We start from the raw sequence: 20,050 nt of genomic DNA, 5'->3' as shown, positions 1-20,050 counted from the left end.
ATTTTACATTTATGCAAAACAGTATGGAATTATGACATCTTATACTTCCTTTGTTTGTTTAGCCTCCAGAATCACCGTTAGGTATTACTTTAGAGGAGAACAAGGATGATATGTATGATGTAAATGAAGTGTAGTTTTGTAGTCTCAGGTCAACCATTCCTATTTCTTGAGTTGGAGTTCTCTCACTGTGTTCACACATGTTGATTTTTACTCTGCATTTTTTAAACTTTTTGGACTGGTTTTTTTAGTTTTCTATCGGTTTGTTATTAGGATTTTTGGCGAATAGTTATTGGACATATCTGTGAAGTTTTGAGTTTTTTGGATAACGGATTGTGATTTCATTTCGATTTTTTTGTTTTTACTAGTGTATTTAATAGTACTCTGTAAATTATTAACCTATAAGGTTATTTCGATGGTTTATTGGCTTTATTTTTTGCTTCGTGAGTTTGGAATTTGTTGGTGGATACTTAATGGACGTGGCTATAAAATTTTGTGAATTTTGGTAAGCAGATTGTATTTTTATTACAATTTTTGTGTATTATTCTGGTCGTACTTAACCTATAAAGTATTAGATTTATTCTCAGTCTTTATACGTGCTTGTGCAGGACAATTATGTCATTGTCCGTAGTAGTCAATAAGGACTTGTAATAGTTCTTGCTAGATCAATGAAATTATTGTAAGGCCTAGCAGCATATTATAAGGGGGAACTTCCAGTCCGATTATTTCCTTACTCCTTCATCCAAATCCAAAATCCTCGGTTCTAACGTAGGATTTTGGATTTGGATTTGGATCGTAACCTTTCCCAACTTTTGACCACCCAAATTTTTTCCCCTGGATTTGAGGTCATACATTTTACCTCCCCTGTGAATAGGTAAGTGGGATGTCAAAGAACTGGTTTTTCGGCATGGAACTTAGTTTTTTTGTCATCGGCTAGTGTGTATCTCTTTTCTGAAAGCAGATAATTCAAGAAATATGAGTACAAGGGATCCATTTCGGCCTGGGAGATCTATGATAGACCATTACGGACCGTTCCCCACTGAGATCTATGATAGTGGTGAGACAGCAGTTATTTTGACAGTTAGTACAGTATCCGTAATGGAGACTACATCAATTCATAGGATAGAAGAGATATTAAACCTAAAGACAACAGGAAGAGTCCCTCAGTACTGAGGAGAGGGAAGACGAAAATGAATTAGTTGATCTGACTGGCAAATTGCAATACATGGCTGGTGTATTAAAACAATTTAATAGATAAGAACACCAAGAGGGAGATATAGCAATTGGCAGTTGGCCTGTCTGGTTTTATGGTGGCATTGTCCAAGAAGGAATCTGTGCAGGGCTCACAGGATTTTGCATCTCAAACTGGCACTAAGGCGGAGTATGAAATGATTATTCAGAAGTTGGCCCAAGGCGTTGAGAATAAGGAGGTTTCTGACTTCAATTTGAAATGATGGCTGAAAGATGCCTTCAGCTTTGTTGAAATTAAGAAGGGTACATGCTTTGAGAACAAAGAGGTGGATACAGTAGTGGTAGTGGACTTAGCGTCACTAAATGACCCCTTTGTGATGAATTCTTTAGGAGGGTTCCTGAGGTCTGGCGGATAAGAAAAATCTGAGGCTGGACAGCTGATGGCATTTAGCCCTCGCACAAAGGTTTTTATTGGTGAGGAGGTGGAGATGGCATGTCCTTTGGTACTTGTATTGGTAGTAGATACCTCTTAGAGCGAGTTGCATGTAGTAGTGGATCTTAAGAATGGCACTGGGCTAATTTTTGAGCTTTCGAATAATAAGACGATATTCGGAGCATCTGGTGATAGTGGGTATCTATTTGAAGAAACTCTTGGAGTACGCCAGGAGATGCAAGGTGATAAAGATTGAAGTTTATCTGAATCGAAGTTCAGAACAATCAAAATCAAGTGAGAGGGCGCGTGGCCCCCTGTTGAAGACAGTAGCAGTCTCTGCGCAGAACAGAAGCTATGCAGACTTACTGCAGCAGGTGAAGAAGTGTTGAGGGGGACCTCCCAGAGATATTGTCAGTGAGGAAGGGCCAATCAGGGGAGGTACTCATAAGCGTTAAAGATGAGGGTCAAGGTCCAGAGAACGAATGGGATGGAGGGTATCAATGTGAGTTACACAGTCAGAGCCTCCTCTAAGAGGTTGGTAATTAAGAACATAGATGAGCTCTCCACTGAGGAGGAAATTAAGAAGGCTATGGTACATGTGGCTGGTTTGGAGGTCGCTCAGGTACAGCTGCTTTTGTTGAGACCTTTGTATGGCAATACTAAGATGGTCATGCTGTTGGTGCCCACCAAGGTACCTGACTTGTGTAATAATAGCAGATGAGAATAGGATGGGTCTCATGTCGAATGGTGCTATAGATGTTGGGCCGTAGGCCACAAAGTGTCTGAGTGTAATGGACCTGATGGAAGCAGATCCTGTTTTAGCTGTGGCAAAGAAGGCCATTTCAAGGTCGAGTGCATGGAGATTAATAGAAGTAAAAGTCAACAATTTCGCACTGGAGGCCTGGAGTGCCAAACAGCTCCAGAATGATCAGGTTGATGTTGTTTAACGCGAACAGGAGCAATTTATCTCATTATCTAGTTGAGGAGATTGCTAAGTGGTATGATGTATACTTTTTGGTTACTACTGAGTCGAATAGGTTTGCAGTCGCAAATGGTGTGCTGACGGGTCTGGTGATGTCATATGTTGTTGTCATAAGTGGCAGGTTGTGTTGGAATCTGCTCGAGAGAAAGTGTGGTATAGTGGCTGTCAATCTGTCGCAGGTCATACTTATTGGAGCATATATTACTCCTAATTATGGTCTTGATCAATATGCAGAATTCATAAGTCGTCTGCAAGAGATTGTTGCCCGGGCAACCAAAAGGGTAATTATACTTGGGGACTTCAGTTGTAAAACTGTTGAAGCTGGCTGTTCGTACACAAATAGGTTTGGGTAGGTCCTTACTGAAATGTTGCATCAGATGGAGTTAATGATGGTTCACCCACATTCGAGGCCAGGGGCACACTTCCGTTTTGGATCTTGCTATTATTGGTGGTTGTTGGGATCAACATTTGTGTGACTTGAGAGTTGTGGCTGACAAGACCGCCAGTGATCATCAGCGTTGAGCTGAAGGATATGTTGTTTAGACTGAGGGACGGTGGACCACCACTGCATTTGTCGGATCATCAGGTGGATGTCGTTGTCAAGGCCATTTCTGGAGAATCAGGAACAAGTTATATCTGTCACTGGAGACCCTATAAGAAGTAATTAAGAGATATCCAAGATAACATTCAGGCGTGTAAGATACAAGGCTGTATACTGGTGGACCTCTATAATAGTGCAAATATATTGTGATCTGTAGACAGGCAGCAGAAATGACATAGTCAAGCTTGGTAAATCCGGATGTTCTGCCAGTAGGCTGGGAGGCTCATTTGAGTTTAAGAAAACTCTCCTGGACTGAGCTTTACTTGATTGTATGTTCGGCCCAGGGGAGTAGGGAATGAAAAAAAAAAGTCAACCATTCCTGAGAAGTACAGTTAATTGAAACCAACCACCAAAGAACACCAGTATCGAATTCAGATCTGTATAAAAGTAATTGCCTTTACTAGGATTTGAATCTTAGAACTTCTTGATTTCGTAATCAGCTGATTTGCCATGATGAGTCACAACTATCAGTGACTAGACCAACCTAGTGGGTCGATATTTTGACATTTGGTCACTAATATCTATAATTTTTTTGCCTTATTGTAATTGTATTACACAACTTGATTTTTTCACTGCTTCTCCTTTTTTTATTTATCTTTCCAGTTTCGAGTGAATTGATGTCATGAGAATACACATTAGTTAACATCAACCACTCTTTTACCTTTCCATTTTATTACCTTAATTTCTTTTTTTCGTAGCCAATGATTTTGTTTGTTATTTTTTTGGAATCCCTTTCTGGTTACTTTATAAAGTTCCATAGTATGCAGTTTTCTTTTTATGTAATTGCTATAAGTATACTAGAATAATTCTTTGCATATAGCATTCTTCTCTCTGCATATTCTATAGCATTTATTAATTTCATTACTATTAATTCACTTTCATTTTCTAATGACCCTGAAGACCAGAACATGTATATTAAAAAGTACAAATAACAAATAAATTATACTTTGCTATAATTTAATAAAGTAATGTTAAAGATCAAAATATCTTAAAATATGTGTGCCATACTGCGAGATGTTTCAACCATTTATACACTGCATTGAATAGAAGATGAATTCCAGCTCCCAGGGACTGGAATAGCAGCCAAAAAAGTTAGAAAGATTAACTTACAGCATATATATATTTATAAAATAAAGAAAGTAAACTTATAATTTTCATTATTTAGTTCATTTAAATTTTGATACCTACTGTTTAATCACATCAGTCTTTACAATGCACCTCTTTACACATTGTTAGTTTCATTAGATGCAAACCAGTCTGTATTAAACTGATGATAAATATAAGTTTTACTTTGTGTTTGAATGGTAAAGTATGAAAACTGGATTAAAATTCTTGGATCCCTAACTAAATATAGTTCCAACATTATATTAAGAAAGTAGAAAATTAAAATAAATAAAGCATCATCTTTGAATTTAAAAATTATTAATATGTGTTAATGATGGTTATTAACATAAACAGGTTATATTATGATACCATAGCATTTCATCAAATTGGATAAAACAGAGTTTTCAAAGTCACAGATTTAGTGCTCTTTTAGGATCAGTTTAAACTGTAGGAGAACAAACAGATTGAGAAAAAGCTTTTTTTTTGAATCTATCTTCTTAATAAAATAAGAGAAAATATAGTAACTTTCTGGCGTTATAATTGATACCTACTTTTTTAATCATTCTTTCAGACAATTCAGTCACTCCATATCAGTAACATGGCAATTTTTAGGTAATTCTTTGGCTTTTGGATTTTTCTTATACACTGTCTTCATGCTTTGATAAGTGAAGAACATTGACGGTGTGTGAATGCCAACCTACATCATTCAGTTTATGCATTATCTGTGAATGCAACAGACTGTTTTGGTGTAGTTTGATTATTACATGCTGCCCTATATCAGCCAACTGGTGTGACACCATGAAGTCTTACTAGATCATTCTGTATTTCATCTAGCTTGTTTTGCATACTACTGGTTGGCTGTCCAAATTCAATTAGTGCTGGTTAGTTGTATACTTAAATCATCTTTCTTTTTCACAGTTGAATACTGTCCAATCTTTCGAGTAAGCAGGTGTTACACACACTTTCATAAACCCAGTGTGTAAATTAACAGCTTCTTGTTTTCTAGAATGTGTGATTACTGCATATAAACCTGATTCAGAAATGAATATGTTTTGTGGTTGCCGGTTAGTTGGTATTTCAAGAATTCAATTGAAGTGATGATTTTTAACAAATCTCAAGTGGGCTTCCATTCTTCACCTATATTAATTATTATTGCCTGGCATGAACTTTTATAGCTTAATTATTCCACATTATCATGAGCTTTAAATCAAAATCCCTCTTTCCTATTTTATTTTATAATCACTATAATCTAGAATTTCATTATTGGTGCACCAGACACCAGGCAAAATTGTTTATGATTAATGTCAGTATCGACTTACCTATTTAAATTTAATCATCTGACAACTCTCTTGCACAAGTAAACAATTGTCTATTGAGATTTATTTCTATTTAGGATTGAATCCAAAATCTTCTTCATATTCTTTTGCCATCAATGATAATAATATGTCTTCATCATCACTAAACATAAATGAGAATCCAGCACGAACAACTAATTACCATACATTCAACTGGTTGTACGCTGTAAACTGCTGCAGTACACTCCATACGCCACATAAAAAAGTAGCAAGCATCATTATACATCACCGCATGAAGAATAATATATTAATTTATTACGATACACTATGAGTACACTCCATGTGAAAATAGCCTTATTGTTCCTTTTCTACACAGAAAATGGCCAGGCCAGATCAGTTACATTTTAATGCTATCAGCTCTTTAATTTTTTCCAATCATCATTCTGTCACTGGATTCTAAATAATCACACATTTTGACCTGGTGATTCAGACAAGTTACATCTGTACTGATAATAGAAAAACAAGGAATTTAGCCTCCTGCAGGAATTGAATGATTCAAAAAAACTTGTGCAAGATGTTTGGAAAATCTGTTATTAAACTATTAAAATCTAGCAGTACCTTTGTTTTACAGTATGTTTAATTTCAGTCAATTTTTTTATCACACATATTTTTGTATTTTATAAATTTGTCAAAAGTGGGAATGCTTTTAAGAAATTTTGTTTAGGGTCTTATCACTACTAATTTAGCACAGAGTTGTAGATGTGCTTTTCACATACACATAGTACACATAGGCCTTTAATTACATCTAGCTAAACCCGTGCGGGTTTTCTCAGAGTGAGAAAAAAAGAAAAAAAACAGTTATAAAACTAGAAGTCACTTATGTAGCAGAAACACTCATCCATCCTAAACAAACAATCAAGGCTCCAAAAAATCAAAAGAAGAATTGGAAGAACCTGCCTCAATAAAAAGTACCAGAAAAACTGACTGTGGTGACGTTGCACTCAACAAAGTTGTGTATAAAGAGTTAGAACTCATCACTGATACCATGCATAAGAGGAGATTAGGATTTCTTTCAACATATCATGAGTATGCTAGATTCAAGACTTCTGAAACAGCTAGTGCAGTACAACCTTGAGTCGAAAAACACCAAGACAGGATGCAGATGGATAAGAGCAATAAGAGAGGAACTGAAGGAAAGTGGCCTTACACCAGAAGACAACACAGATAAGATAAATTAAACAAGAAAATTAAAAACACTCACAAGAAAAAAAATTTGCAACAATGAGTGGGTTCAAAGATCAGAACATATGCAAAAGTACTGGGAGAACTGCAAGGTCCAAATTCCATCGAAGAGACTTGAACAATGGACTGACTAAAGTGATCCTATGTGATCATAAAAAATAATAATGTACTGTTGTAATTGAATTAATACAAATTAATTTTTGTTCAATTCATTTCAAAATGTGCATTTTGTAGTTCACATAACTACTAATTTAATTTTGTCTGAAATTATTTTTTATTCAGACAAAAGTAATATTTTAATAAAAGATATTTTAAACATAATTAAATGTTGTGTTTGTTTGAGAAACTGAATGAATGTTTAAATTTATATAAAAGATTTATTAAAACAAAATCTTTTATATAAATTTAAACAATCATTCAATTTCTCAAAAATAAACACAACATTTGATTACCACAACACAAGCATTACATTTAATGCTTGTTACTTCCTTGTAGAAATTACAAGGAATGTAACTCAAGGAGGCGTAACTCAAAAACAATTAGCCATAGAATGTTGAAATTTTGGATTTAGGGCTCTTGTAACATCTAGTTGTGCACCTCCCCTTTTGATTGCAATCGACTGAACCAAAATCCAAAAATTTGGATTTTGGACTTTTTCTTAACTGTAGTAATAAGCCCTCAATGAGAGCTTTTTAATGATATATCATAAGTGGTACTTATTTCATTAGTTCCAGAGTTTTAGCTAAATAATATTTTAATTAATGAAATATTTGGATCTTAGGGGAATGCACATTGGTTCTAATCAGAATTCATCTCCTCCTTATTTTTAATTTAAATATTATTGATTTATTAACCTCTCATTGTTAAAATATTTTTACAATGAATAATAATTCAATAACAAAAAAAAAAATGAAAAAATATTTGAAGTTATTAATGAAGTAAAATTCTATGTACTTTTTATTTAAAAAAAAAAAATTGTATATCTAATTTAATAGGTGTACAAGAAAGTTATGAGGTGTCCACATCAGATTTTGTGGTCATGGCACTGTATGCATGTAAACATGCATATATACAAAATAAATTCTGTATAAGCTCATTAAATTTAAATCTATTAAATAAGCAATAATTTCATCAGATTTGGTCAAATTTGTGATGTCTGCTTGCACCACTTTACCATAGACTTTTCATGCAAAAAAACCAGATATTGAAAAGTATTTACTGTAAAGGTTAAATCTTCAAACCATTAAACAAAGATGTTCTCCTGTACCATCTTCAGATTTTGAGATCAACTTGCAGCTTGGTTCATCACATATTTTATAATTAGACAGTGCCAACAAGTTAACAAAAATTGTTTCTCAATTTGAGATGTTCAGAATGTTTACAATGGCTTAATTGTAACTGTATAACCCATTCTTTTTTTTTTCAGTTATAAAAGCTGATGTCTTTTCTTAACATTTTTGACATCTTTAAGAATTATACCACAGTTCGTTCATTTTCTTTATGAGATTTTGGCAATGTGGTTGCCCTAATTGATGAAAAAATGGGTGACACTTTCCTTAGATTTTCATTAATTTGAATGATGGATTATCACAAAACAAGGACTAATCAGTTATCACTACTCTTAACTACATAATTACTACCATTTTCAGATTAATTTAGATTTTTTACATATACCTCAATTTTTATTTAGGAATCCCTAAAAAAAGATTTTTTTGCTCCAAATCTGAAAAAAAAACTGGATTGCTACTCTCAAACTTCTCTAAAGCACAATTCTTGCTTCAAATGAAAAAACTTAAAAGATATTACAAAAATTCACTTTCTTCTTCAAGTCATGAAAAAACTTAAAAGATATTACAAAATAATATATAGCAAAGTAGTGTTAGTCAAAATAAATTGTGCTCTTAAGAGTTGAGTAGCTTGCTTGTTTTCTTCATGTTCTTTTCTAAACTAGTTGTTTGTTATAGTTGAAACAGTGATTGGATTTTTTAACAACACAAAACATGAATGCTAGTGACATTCATTGTTGTTTAAAAGCCATTCATGACTATAAAACTATTGATCAAAGTACTTTGAAAAGACAGGTAATAGCATTTCATGTATCAAAAGCCACTGAAGTGAATATTGAGGATGAATCTTTGTGGCAGCCACAATGAGTTCCTTTTGTGACTGATGAGAAGCTTCAGGAGGCGGATAAATTGATTCAAAATGACTGTCGCATCACCATCCAGATAGGCATATCAAAAGTAGGACATATTTGCACAACTGTGGTACAATTATTTGTAGTATGCAGTTTTGCATACTGGACAAACACAGGAAAGAAAGACTACAGTGAACGTAATGTTGTGAACAACTTCTGAAATGTTATCAGGAAATTTCTTTTTAACATTGTGATGAGAGACAAAACAAATGTATTGTTACAAACTAGAAGAAAAATGGCAAGAGTATGAAATACCAGCATTGGTTTGTCATAATCAAAATACAGGGTTATCATAAAAGAATGGTGCGGTTTCAGTAATTCATAGGAAGATTGTAAAATTTCTAGATGTTATATTGGTATCCCTGAAAGCCTCCAACCCAAAAGTTTGTTTATCAGCAGTTGTAACCACAACGTCAGTTCTTGTATTGTTGTTGCGGTGAGTTTAGTGAGTTACAATGTTCTCGGATAAAGACAAAGCAAAGTGTGTTTTATTGATGGCTGAATTAAAATCCGTAATTTTAGTTCAACGTGCGTTTCGACGTGAATTCGGAAGAGATCCGCCACACAAAAATAACATAACACGTCGATTCAAACGATTCGAAGAAACCGGATCGGTTAAGAAACAGAAATCAACCGGCAGACCAAGTGTACCAGACGAAACTGTTGAACTAATTAGACAATCGGCAATTAGAAGTCCATCTCTCGTCGAAGCGTCGAATTAGGTATTCCAAAATCAACAGATCACAAAGTTTTACATAAAAAAACTGAAATTGCACGCTTATAAAATCCAGATACTGCAGAAATTGAAACCCGATGATGGTGTAAAACGTTACAATTTCGCTGTTGAAATGTCGGACAGAATAAGTGAAAACGAATCGTTTTTAGATGAAAAAATTTTTACAGACGAAGCTACATTCCAAGTGAATGGATGCGTTAACAGACACAATTCACGAATATGGGGCTCTGAAAACCCACACGCAATTATTGAGAAACAACGCGATTCGCCTAAAGTTAATGGTTGGTGTGATGTGTTGAAAAATCATATAATAGGGTCTTTCTTCTTTGCTGAAAAAACAATTATTGGAGTTTCATATCTTGACATGTTAACCGATTATTGTTTTCCTCAGCCGGATGAACTCGAAAACATTCATCAACTTCATTTCCAACAAGATGGTGCTTCCCCGCACTTCAATGCGTTGGTCACGGACGCTTTGAACGAAAAATTTGGAGATCGATGGATAGGCCGGCAAGGACCCGTACTTTGGCCTCCAAGGAGTCCAGACCTGACACCTTGCGAATTTTTCTTGTGGGGATACATCAAAAGCGTTGTTTATACACAAAACAATCGCGACCTAAACCCCTTAAAAAACAGGATTAATGAAGCAATGACAACCATTAACGAAGAAATGTTAACTAATGTTTGGAGAGAAGTTGAGTATCGTTTGGACATTTGTCGAGCGACTAAGGGCGCACATATTGAAATTTATTAATTATGTAAAAAAATGTTTGAGAAAATCTGAAAAATAAAAAAACAAACTAAATAATTCTGTTTTAATTCAAACCTTTTTCAAAACCGCACCATTCTTTTATGATAACCCTGTATTTTGATATGGACAACACATGACTTCCTTGTATGCCTATTAAATTTATTTTGTAATTTTTTTATATATATTTTTTTCCTGTTATTTAATTATTCATCATAAATTATTTTTACACTAGAGGTTAATAATTATTAATAAATCAATATAGTTAAATTAAAAAAAAAAGAAGATGAAGTCTGATTCGAACCGATAGGTCTTCTTCTAAGATCCTAATATTTCATTAATTAAAATTTTATTTGGTTAAACTCTGGAATCAATGAAAATAAGTACCACTTATGATATATCATTGAAAAGCTCTCAATGAGGGCTTTTTACTGCAGTTAAGAAGTCCAAAATCCAGATTTTTAGAGGTTTTTCTGGACACTTTTGGTTCAGTCGATTGTAATCAAAAGGGGAGGTGCAAACTAGATGTTGTAAGAGCCTTAAATCCAAAATTTCAACATGGTATAGCTAATCGTTCTTGAGTTATGCAAGATGCAGACATCATGCCGAAACTAGTCAAAATGGATTCAGGGATGGTCAAAATTGATATTTCTGATGAAATCTGGAATCCCAAATTTTTCACGATCACAATACTTCCTTTACTTCGTACAAGGAAGTAAAACTCAAAACACAACCTTCTGCAAAAAAAATTCTCTGGACAGTGTTCTGGGACTCCAAATGTGTTTAATCTACTACCTGGATGTTAGGTCAACTATAAATTCCGTGAGATATACAGACACCTTAGAAGACATGAGTATTATCTTTGACAATCTATGGAGTTCATAATTCTGCAACACAATAATACTCAGCCATACACATTATGTGCAACTACCAGGCTTTTGTGAATTTGAAATTTAAACCTGGTAGTCATTTCATCACGGATGATGGAAAACAGTAAGATACTGAAACAAGGAAAGACCACTAGTATTCTTCATTGACAGAATAAAAAAGTGGTTCACCATTAGAAGATGGAAGAAATGTGTAGCTGTAAATGGTGACAGTGTGAAAAATAAATGTAAATTTTTGTAGCAAATAAAATGTACTTTCATGCAATTTTTTGTTTAATTTGACTACCTCTTTTTCTCTGTAAATTATTGACTGGGTATTACATTTCAACCACACCTTGTAAGTAGTCCTAAAATATTAATTGTACAGGTTAAAGTTCAGAATACAGTAATTGATATGTGTATAAAAACAATATTATTATTATTATTATTATTATGAATCTACCTTGCATCACATCCTTACAACGTTATTTCTTTTAGCACAAAATGCATTATTAGCCCATAGTCATTTATGCTGATTAAATTATAAAGATATAATTTTTCTGTACTAAATTATTTTACAAAAAAGATCAGTGGTTTTCTACTGTATAAAAATAATATGATTTAATTAATTTGTTCACCATTAAATAATAATAAAATACAAATTTTTCCACAAAAGGTATGTTTAATACAAAACTATATTTAGTATAATTGAAAAACGTAATTAAGCTTTCTCTTAAATATAGTTTATTCAATATTCATTAATAAATTCAGCAGCCTTTAAATTTAGTTTTTTTAAAATTAAAATTATATTGATAGGAAATTATTAGCAAATAATAATCTAGTATATCTTAAACTGTAATCTAATAGTATGAGTTGAAATTATAGTTCATAAATCAGATTTATACTACATGTAAAAAATAGTGAATAAAGGCCAGTAACTTACCCTCAACCATGTAATACAATCACAATGTGATGTTTAAAATTAAACTGAAGAGAACCAGTTTGTTTTAAACATCTTGACAGCAGTGTTATAACGATAAAATATAATCTAGTGCAGAATAGTTATTAAACTCAAATATCGGCAAAATTATTTGATGCTACTGAAACTTTTGAACAACTGTATAATTATCAAAGTAAACAGTATTGTAGTACCTATTATAAAAGCAAAAAAAAAAGTTAAACTATACTTTTGAACCAACCGCGCTGGTTCGTGGAAAACAATTATAAAGAATTTTAATATACGCATGCGTAAAAACAAGAGGGAAGAATTCAACGTTTTAAATATCGTATAATTTCAAAATAATGCATATTGGGAATTTATTTTTTTAAAATCAAGCTATTATTATTCTGTCGCCATAAAATAAACAATAAATTTTTTTTAGTTCTTTGATAACAAAAAGACTATTCAAGATTAAGTATCTATTCTTAATTTAGTTTTAAAATATTACTTTTTCACTGGTGAAGTGGTAAAACAAGAGAATTGTTGGTTGCTCGATTACGAACGTACAAGCCTGTTCTGTGACGTAATAAAATGTCTGGTTCTGGTGATAGGGTGGTTGTAAATTTGTTTTTCTAAATAATTTTTGTTTAAAATATTTGAATCGTCATGGAAAATATTTTGGGGAAGTTATTAGCTGCTGAAACAGTTCAGGAGGTAAGTGAGGGAGAAATAATTTTACTTTCTCTTGAAATAATTTTCTCGTTTGCCGGTTTCTTTTGATACTAGTGTCCACATGGTTTACGCTACAAGTACACAATATTTTTTTGATAACCTATTTAAATTTTGTATGTGATTAAAGATTATATTCTTTATTTCATAAATAAAAGTTTAGTGGTAGTTGGTGACCGGTTCTTATGGAAGATTGGTTTGTGATTTTTTCATACTTTGATTTTTATGAAACAAGCCACTTTTTTGTGCACATGCTTGTTAGTTGATTTCATATGTGTTACGTGGTTGTTCATCGTATATATTTGATACTTCTGAAATTTTTTTATTTATTTAGTTGTATTTTTCTTTTGTAAAACAATTGTTTGATTGATCTTCAAAGAATGCAGACATTTATTGTTTATTGATGATTTTGTTATTTGAAAATTTAAAATCTGTAAGGTTTTATTAAAAATATTACAGTATATTTATTTTGACAAGCTTATGGGTTGATATGACTGTTGGTAAATCAAAATTTATTATATCCAATATATTTTCTAAGAAATTATGAGAGCCGTAGATAAACAGTAGTTTGCAACATGTAATCAAAGGTATAAGTCATTTCCAAAAATGGGATAACCAGTATTGGAAGAGTACTATATTAATATTACTATAACAGTCTTAATAGAAACAGAAAGGAGTGAATCTATTTAAAAATTGTCACTAGGTTAGATTTTAATTTATTATATTGATTTATTTATTTTTAATTAATTTAGTAGAATCAATTCATCCTTTATTGTTGTCCATATCTTCCTCTGTACTAATTATAATAAAGACTAAAAGTAAAACTTAGCAATCCATCATACTACAGAATCTAGTAATATTTCTTACCTTATTATTATTACTTCTTCGTTTTTACACCAGTAGTGCTTTTGAGGATTTTCCCTCTTTGTCAGTTGATCAAAAATTAAACAACTTTAAAATTACACATTAAAAATTTAAATTATTGCATATATAATGTTAAATATTAAGCCAAAAATTAAACATTCTTAATCACATGAAATAACTGTATCGCGCTTAACATGTGAATAGAGTGATATATTACACAGAACAACGAGGAAAAATTAGTTACAGAAATAAATATCATAGAACGTATTGCAGTAAGAAATAGATATAGCACCCCATAATTGATAATATTTATAAAAAGAAAGTTAAAAATCTAGTAATACAACAACATTGAAACCTATAAATAGCAAACATGGCAGTGACAATATCTATATAAAATACTGTATTGTTATACTAATAATATTATTGAAAGTTTGATTAGTGTTGTTTATAATGATTAAACATATAAACCATTATATAAGCCGAACAACCACATAATAAGACATTTAAAATCCCATAATGATGAGTATGATTGTAATAATATATGTGGTGTCTATAAAAAATAACATGTAATGATTGTAATAAAATTTATATTGGGAAAACTAATAGATCGTTAGGGCAAGGTTTGCAGAACATTTTAGGCATTATGAAACAATAAGTTAGGATTTTCTAATGTTGCCGACCATTTAATAGTTAACTAACATTCCATTAGAATTTAGAAACAAATTTAAAAATAATTGAAATTACAAAAGAAAATAATAATAATGATAAAAAATTAGACATTTAGAATAATGTGGTATATATAAATATAAACAAAAATTAATCTGCAGACAGAGTTTGATAATGATTTTCTTATCAAAGCTGTTATAAATGTAGCACTTTTGAAAATATTAAGTAAAATTGATAAAATATTACTACAGTATTGTAGCATCATTACTTGCATAGTATGTGGTCTAATACTGGTTACTCTGTTATACCAAAAATTAACATATGTTGTTGATTTCCAAACTTGACAAAACATGTTTCTATCATTTCATCGTATCTTATTTAAAATTCAAAGTTCATCCAAAATTTCTGCTCGGCTGCATTTACATTTTTGAAGTATTATCTAATGATTTGTAGTCTGTATATCATCCAACAGATTGTTAGCAGCAAATAATTCCAGTAGATATATTTTTGCAGTTTTTAATATTGTAAGCTGTTTTTGACTTAACTTCAAATGTACTGACCAATAACAATTACTGTAAACAAAACATTCTTAGGAATATTTATTCTGGGATACATAGTTGTGTTGCAGTTCCTTTCTTCACTCTTAACTTCTTTTGTTGGTAAGTTAATTTAATTTGTGTATTACTTTTTTACTACTTTGTATTATAAAAAAAAAATAATTGACAAACATGTTTTAGTTAGTAAAAATCAGAAATTCTTCTTAAATTTTAAGAAGATAAAAATGATTCTATATACACTTGACCATCACTGACTTGTCATTGGACTTTATAATGTTTGCACTTCAAAATATTACTGAGGCCATATTAAAGGATAAGAAAATCAAAGAGGAATGTTAATTAGAATGTGCTTCTACTAAGGAAAGGCATAGTTGCTTAACATTGTTCTGTGTTGCAAAAAATGTTGTTACTGATATTAGACAAAGGTTTAATTTAATTTCAATGTTTTCTTTTGATGACTTTATTTTCGTTATTAAGGTTATGTAAAATTTACATGAAATATTATATCCCCCTTGACTTGAAAATATATTAAATTCTCTTATTAACAAGTTTCTTTTAATGTTGTTGTAATATTTTTCATCATCCTTTATATAATATGCTACGTAGAATGTATTTTCTTACTTTTAATTTTTTTTTTTTCAGTAGTTATGTTGACCCAACCTTTTTTTCTATTATAGGGTACAAAAGAATTGAGAGAAGCATTTAAAAATCCTGAAGCAGTATCTGCTCTGTGTGTTGTTGTTGTTTCCTCTCCTAATCCTCAGATTCGCCAATATGCAGCTGTACTGCTTAGAAGGCGACTCACAAAAGCACGTTATTGGTCAAGATTGCCAATAGAAACAAGAAACAGGTAAACTATTTTTAATAAGGCAACATCATTTAATTATTTACCTTTTTTATTTATTAGTTAGAAATATATTTGTATTTTCCTACCTAATGAACAAAAATGTTATTATGTTTAATGACTATCTTTGCCTTCACTCCTAGTAACTGGCTATACATTGAATGTCAATACTCTCTGAGAAAAATAATTGTGATTAATCATTTAAATTTTGAAAATGTTACAGCCTTTCAAAAATGTATAATATTTATAATTCCCAGAGTTTTGCACATCAAACTCAAAGTTTCACATAGTTTGGTGCTCGTGAAGGCATATAGATTTCCAGAACTCCTGATTCTTTTATTCTGTTAATATACCTGATAAGGTTGAACTGTCGTTTGTGAAGTAATATTTAACTAAAATAAGCTTATTAACTCATATCTTAATAAAATTGGTTAACTACTGACCTGTTATTTAATTTTGTCACTTGCTTTCCAACACATCCATAAGATAATCTGCAGTGCCTAGAAGCTACTTTCTTGAAGAGTGAATCAATGGATCACAGGTCTCCAATAAACTTTCATGAGTTGCAGTATTAGGTCATTGAATTTAATGAAGTTGGTAACATTTCTGAATCCAAGAAACAAAATATTATACAGAAAGTGGTGGACTTGTTTATTTCCTGATCAAATGTAGAAAAAGTTTGATAGTGGTGGTTTTAACCAAGTTAAACATGATGGGACTGTTAAAAATCTGTACATGCTCACCCTTCAAGTGGGTACCTAACAGACTAGTGAGAGATTCCATTTTTCATCATTGTTATTAACATCAGTATCTTGTAGAAAAAGTTTCCTTTTCAGTGAAAAATGTTTTGATATTACCTAGTATTGTATTGCACGACCTTTTGATTACCTGTTAAAAAAAAAAAACTAGTGAGTATGCTAATTTAAAATTACCATGTTGTAGTTGATTGTTATTGAAATTACTGCCGAATTATTATTGAAGGTTTGTAGATTTGGATGTAAACAGTTTTGTAAATAAAAAAGGTGATGTGCACCTTGAATATCTTATGTGTTTATGGACTCCTCAAAATTTGTAAATTAAAAAAGAATTGTAATATAAATAGGATTACAGGTAAATTAAATATTGATCTTCATTATAGATTTCTTTTTATTTATCTAATAAATAGAAAGTCTCTGTAATAATAATTAAAATGTCTGTAGTTGTTTAATCTGTAAGAAAAAATTATTTAAGCTAAGGCCATGAGAATACTAAGATAGTAAGACACACTTAGCACTTATTAAGAATGCGCTGCAATGTTTATAATAATTTTATGGGTGGTGATGGTTTTACTTATTGATTACATAATGCATTTATTCTATTTATTCACATTTAAACTGGTGTGTATTTTTTCATTAGAAACTGCAAATGTGTTTGTAACCATGATTATTGTGTGTAGTTTTTTATTCCAGTCTAACATAAATTCAATTCTATTATTAATTTGTTATTAGTAATTTGAGTTAGTAGTAGTATATTTAATTAAAAATAGAATATATTACTCTGTTTCTACTTAAAATCAATATTGCTGATTAAAAAATAAATTCTAATAAAGTATAGATTTTTTTAAAATAGATTAAAAAAATCATACTTATGTCTGTGTAAATAGTAATAGTTATTATGTGATCCAAAATTATAGTACCCAAAAATCTTGCCTTGCATCAACTTTCAGGAATTATCAGGATCTTAAATTTTCTTAGCATCTATAATAACATATATACTTTAGTATATATAGTATATAATTATATAATATTAATATATTATATATATATATATGTATTTAGTGATGTATAGTTTATATAGTAAACTTATTTAGTTTTTATGAAGTTTTTGCAGTTTTTTATTTTTTTTTGTGTTAACAGTATAAAACAAGGCATGTTAGAGGCACTTATTAAAGAACCAGAAAAACCTGTTAAAAACTCAGTTGCTCAGTTAATAGGGATCATTACAAGACATGAATTCCCCAATCAGAGTTGGCCAGAATTGTTGCAGTGCCTCCAGGTGTGGACAAACAGTGAGAATACTAATGATAAGGAGGTAAATTTTGCAGTAGTAAATTTGTATTGTTTATTTTTTGTGTGTATTGTTACATAGGTATTTAATGATTTTTAATCTAGTTTTTATTAATCGTAAAATGTATCAAACCGTTTTAGTAAAGTCTTATTAATTATACACAATATAATGTACTGTATTGTATAAGTTACTTCTTAATGGTTTGATTAGTCATTAAACTACCAGTTTGTTATAGAGTATTAAAATGTGTTTATGTATAATTGTGTATAAACACTTCAGACCCAAGCAAACAAATTAGTTTACCTCTGTTTGTAGCAAACTATATTTGTTACACGGTAAAGATTTGTTTAGTTTAAAATTGTTGTAATTATTGCAATATATTTTTTTCCGTACTGCTTGCTTTCACTATTTTCAGCCTACTATGTTAACACATTAAATCAACTGTTATGTCAGTGAAAAGGAAAGTCATTATTACAAAAACAAGGATGTTTACAGAAATAGTTTGAAAATAAAACAAACAATAGTTTTAGTTAAACTGTATTAGTATTCTAATATATTTATGATTCTTTTATACTGAATTGTATGCTTTTTTTGTTGATTGTATATAAATTTTTAAAACTGTTTTGTGCATATCCAGTTCAGTTTGTGCTGAATTTAGCAAATTAAACTTTGCAATAAAATTGAATTAATAAAGTAAAAATTGAAACGAAAATACAAATATGAAAATACGAATTAGTAAATGTGATTAATTTAATGTTTTATTAAAAATTTATAACTTTGTAAGTTTATTCTAATAACTGTCTAGAAGAAAGTTAAAAATTTATAAAATATGTGTCAATTTATCCTCCTCTATGAATCATGAGACCTTGCCATTGGTGAGGGGGCTTGAGTGCTCAGGGATACAGAGTAACTGGACCGAAGATGCAACCATATTGGAGAGGTATCTGTTGAGAGCCAGACTAAGGAATGATTCCTGAAAGAGGGCAGCAGCTCTTTCAGTAGTTGTTAGGGGCGTGAGTCAGAATGAGTTAAACGGCCATATCAACATCACTCAGTCCTCTGAGTACTGCGCAGCTGAAAGCAATGGAAAACTACAGCTGCTTTTTTCCAAGAAAATGTGACTCTCTGCATTTTCATATAGCAATGATGGATGCGCCTTCCTTGGTAAAATATTCCGGAGGTAAACTAGTCCCCCGTTCGGATCTCCGGGTGGGGACTACTAAGGAAGGGGTCACCAGAAAATTAAAAAATAACATTCTACGAGTCGGAGCGTGGAATGTTAGAAGTTTAAAAAAGGTTGGTAGGCTAGAAAATTTAAAAAGGGAAATGGATAGGATAAATGTAGATGTAGTAGGAATTAGTGAGGTTCGGTGGGAAGAGGAAGGCGACTTTTGGTCAGGTGATTTTAGATTAATTAACTCAGCTTCAAATAATGGGCAGGCATGAGTAGGGTTCATAATGAACAAGAAGATAGGGAAGAGAGTAAAGTATTTTAAAACGCATAGTGATAGAATCGTTGTAATAAGGATAAAATCAAAACCTAAACCGACAACGATTGTTAACGTCTATATGCCTACAAGCGCCCATGATGATGATTAGGTAGAGTGTGTATACGAAGAGATTGATGAAGCAATTAAACACGTAAAAGGAGATGAAAATTTAATAATAGTTGGAGATTGGAATGCAAGCATTGGAAAAGGCAAGGAAGGAAATATAGTGGGTGAATACGGGCTGGGCAAAAGGAATGAAAGAGGGGACCGACTTATAGAGTTTTTGCACGAAGTACAATTTAGTAATTGCCAACACCCAATTTAAAAATCATAATAGAAGAATATACACTTGGAAAAAGCCAGGCGATACTGCAAGGTATCTGATAGATTATAACATGGTTAAGCAAAGATTTAGAAATCAACTCGTTGACTGCAAAACTTACCCTGGAGCAGACATTGATAGCGACCATAATTTGGTGATAATGAAATGTAGATTGGGGTTTATAAACCTGAAGAAAAGGT

The 20,050-nt window shown here is 31.5% G+C and overlaps 1 protein-coding gene across 1 annotated transcript in view; it reads left to right on the top strand.

Annotated features, from left to right (window-relative positions):
- The first annotated feature begins 12,920 nt into the window (after positions 1-12,920).
- Positions 12,921-20,050, top strand: part of LOC142329586 (importin-4-like) — a 77,038-nt gene continuing 69,908 nt past the window's right edge. Inside the window, exons 1-3 of the mRNA XM_075374292.1 lie at positions 12,921-13,046; positions 15,826-15,998; positions 17,888-18,062. Of these exons, the coding sequence (XP_075230407.1) occupies positions 12,999-13,046; positions 15,826-15,998; positions 17,888-18,062 (396 nt within the window). The 5' untranslated portion in view covers positions 12,921-12,998. The remainder of the gene's footprint in view (positions 13,047-15,825; positions 15,999-17,887; positions 18,063-20,050) is intronic.

The sequence above is a fragment of the Lycorma delicatula genome, chromosome 8 (genome assembly GCF_047948215.1).
Source record: "Lycorma delicatula isolate Av1 chromosome 8, ASM4794821v1, whole genome shotgun sequence".
In the NCBI taxonomy this organism is placed as follows: domain Eukaryota; kingdom Metazoa; phylum Arthropoda; class Insecta; order Hemiptera; family Fulgoridae; genus Lycorma; species Lycorma delicatula.
Note: the sequence above shows the minus strand (reverse complement) of the source record. Positions and strands in the feature narration are given on the sequence as shown.